This window comes from Triticum dicoccoides, chromosome 5B, assembly GCF_002162155.2.
Source record: "Triticum dicoccoides isolate Atlit2015 ecotype Zavitan chromosome 5B, WEW_v2.0, whole genome shotgun sequence".
NCBI lineage: Eukaryota > Viridiplantae > Streptophyta > Magnoliopsida > Poales > Poaceae > Triticum > Triticum dicoccoides.
The window spans coordinates 627,248,838-627,251,215 of record NC_041389.1 but is presented as its reverse complement, the minus strand read 5'-3'; the positions used below and the strand labels follow the sequence as shown (position 1 = coordinate 627,251,215).

At 52.0% G+C, this 2,378-nt stretch overlaps 1 protein-coding gene across 1 annotated transcript; it reads left to right on the top strand.

Annotated features, from left to right (window-relative positions):
- Positions 1-527: 527 nt before the first annotated feature.
- LOC119306396 (non-specific lipid-transfer protein-like protein At2g13820) lies at positions 528-1,307 on the top strand. Its single transcript, XM_037582623.1, has one exon. It carries the CDS (start codon positions 599-601, stop codon positions 1,109-1,111), a length of 513 nt encoding a protein of 170 aa, XP_037438520.1. The 5' UTR covers positions 528-598; the 3' UTR covers positions 1,112-1,307.
- The last annotated feature ends 1,071 nt before the right edge of the window (positions 1,308-2,378 follow it).

Sequence of the window (2,378 nt, the reverse complement as noted above, 5' to 3'; positions counted from 1 at the left end):
GGATCTTCTGTGAAGATTTCTTTTTTGTGATGGCATAGATTGGGAAAAATAGGGAGTTTTGCCTCTTCATAAACCCATATTTTGCCATTGGCCCCCTCAATGATCCTGTGGTAGCTCCGCCACTGGTGAGGTGGGAGGCCGAAGGCCGCTAGCCGTCGAAGATGCAACTGTTCCCGATGCTTTCAGAGCCACCAGACGGTGATGATAATGACACTTAATACCGTTGTTGGATGATGACGCTTGATACCTTTGTTAGCTTCATCCAACACGGCAACGACGACGACACCTGGTTCAACTATGAACACAAACTATAAAGTACTGTAGCAGCCGCATATGCAATATTTTCCTGAAGTATCAGTATACGACAGCTGCAGCAATTCAGAGAAACAAATAATTTCGTGGCATGAGTAGGAAAGTTGGGACATGTAGCTCACCAACACACCCAACTAATTCCACCTTCCCCAACAGAACAACTCCTATAAAATCATACAAATTTGAGCGCCAAGAGTACGAACACACAAGCCTGATCAGCGTAAGCAAGAAGCAAAGGAAAAGCCTCTTGCTTTCACTAGTAAACCGAGGGAAGAAAAATCCATCAATGGCGGCGAGAGCCATGTCTGGCAAAGGCCTCCTCTTGGCCGTGGCGTTGGCATCGGCCTTTCTGGTGGCGACAGCGACGGCGCAGTCCGGGTGCACGGCGGCGCTGGTCGGCCTGTACCCGTGCATGAACTACATCAGCGGCAACGACACGGCGCCCACCAAGTCCTGCTGCTCGCAGCTCGGCTCCGTGGTGCAGTCCCAGCCCCAGTGCCTCTGCAGCGCGCTCGGCGGCGACTCGTCATCGCTCGGCGGCATGACCATCAACAAGACGCGCGCGCTCGAGCTGCCCAAGGCATGCAACGTGCAGACCCCGCCGGCGAGCAAGTGCAACAACGGTGGTGGCGGTGCTCCTGGCGCCGCCTCGCCAGAGGTGCAGACACCTGCCGGCTCGGGGTCGAAGGCAACGCCGTCGGCGTACCTGCAGGAGAACGGCGGCTCGTCGCTCCAGGGCACGGTGGCCCTGGTGTTCGCGGTCGCTGCTGCGGCGGTCTATGCCGTGTCGGCCGTGTAGTGACTACATAGTGAGCTGGACTGAAGCGCTAGCTGGCTGGCGACCTAGAAATTCGTTTCTTGTGTGGCATGATTTGTTTTTCACATTGGTTCAGCATTAAGCATTGGGGAGGAGGATTGGTCAGTGGTGTGTTCCTCATCTGTACTACTTTGGGTTTCTTGCTGCACTTGAAATAAAGTGGGTTTTGTTTTGTTCCCATTGATGGTTCAATTTGATCGAGATGTGCAAACACCTATCACATCATCACAGGTCGGGGTACAAACACATAGTAGATTCTTACTTATCGATGTATGCCTTTGCAAAGATAGCTCAGTTCCTCGACGAAAGTACATATCTAGAAAAAGAGAGGGCGCTGAGCGATGCAGATATGGAAACAGAGCAGAAAACAGAGTAGTGATACTCGGAAAACAGAGCAGAAAACAGAGTACTGATACTCAGAAAACAGAGCAGAAAACAGAGTAGTGATACTCAGAAAACAGAGCACCAAGTAGCGGCAACCGAATTACTCAGAAATGCTTGCACTGTCGGATGTACAACCTGGATGAAATGTGAAGTATTTGTGGCAGGTAATTACCACTATGAATTTTTTTTATTTTATTTTTTTTGCGGAAAAACTTCCAATCTATTCATCTTCAATCATGGCAGTACAACGAATACCAGAAATAAAAATTACATCCAGATTCGTAGACCACCTAGCGACGACTACAAGCACCGAAGCGAGCCGAAGGCGCGGCGCCGTCATCGCCCCTCCATCTCTGGAGCCGGGCACAACTTGTTGTAGTAGACAGTCGGGAAGTCGTCATGCTAAGGCCGCATAGGACCAGCACCCCAGAACAGCAACCGCCGCTGATGAAAAATAACGTAGATCAGAAGGATCCAAACCGAACACACACGAACGTAGACGAACAACGACGAGATCCGAGCAAATCCACCAAAGATAGATCTGCCGGAAACACACCTCCACACGCCCACCAACGATGCTAGACGCACCGCCGGAACGGGGGCTAGGCGGGGAGACCTTTATTCCATCTTCAGGGAGCCGCCGCCGTCTCGCCTTCCTGATTAGGACACAAACCCTAACAAGATTGAAAAAAACGACTAAAAACGAAGCCCTCCCGCCGGTCCTTGCCAGGATCCATCGCGCCTCCATGGCCCTAGGGCCACCGGAGACGAGGCGGACCTGCACCGGCGCCAGCGAGAGGCACAAACCCTAGCTTTCTTTCTTAGAGGAGGAGGAGGAGGTGGAGGAGGAGCCCTTACCACTATG

Excerpts from the sequence above, each read along its gene's own strand:
- LOC119306396 (XM_037582623.1), top strand. The coding sequence starts at position 599 with ATGGCGGCGAGAGCCATGTCTGGCAAAGGCCTCCTCTTGGCCGTGGCG.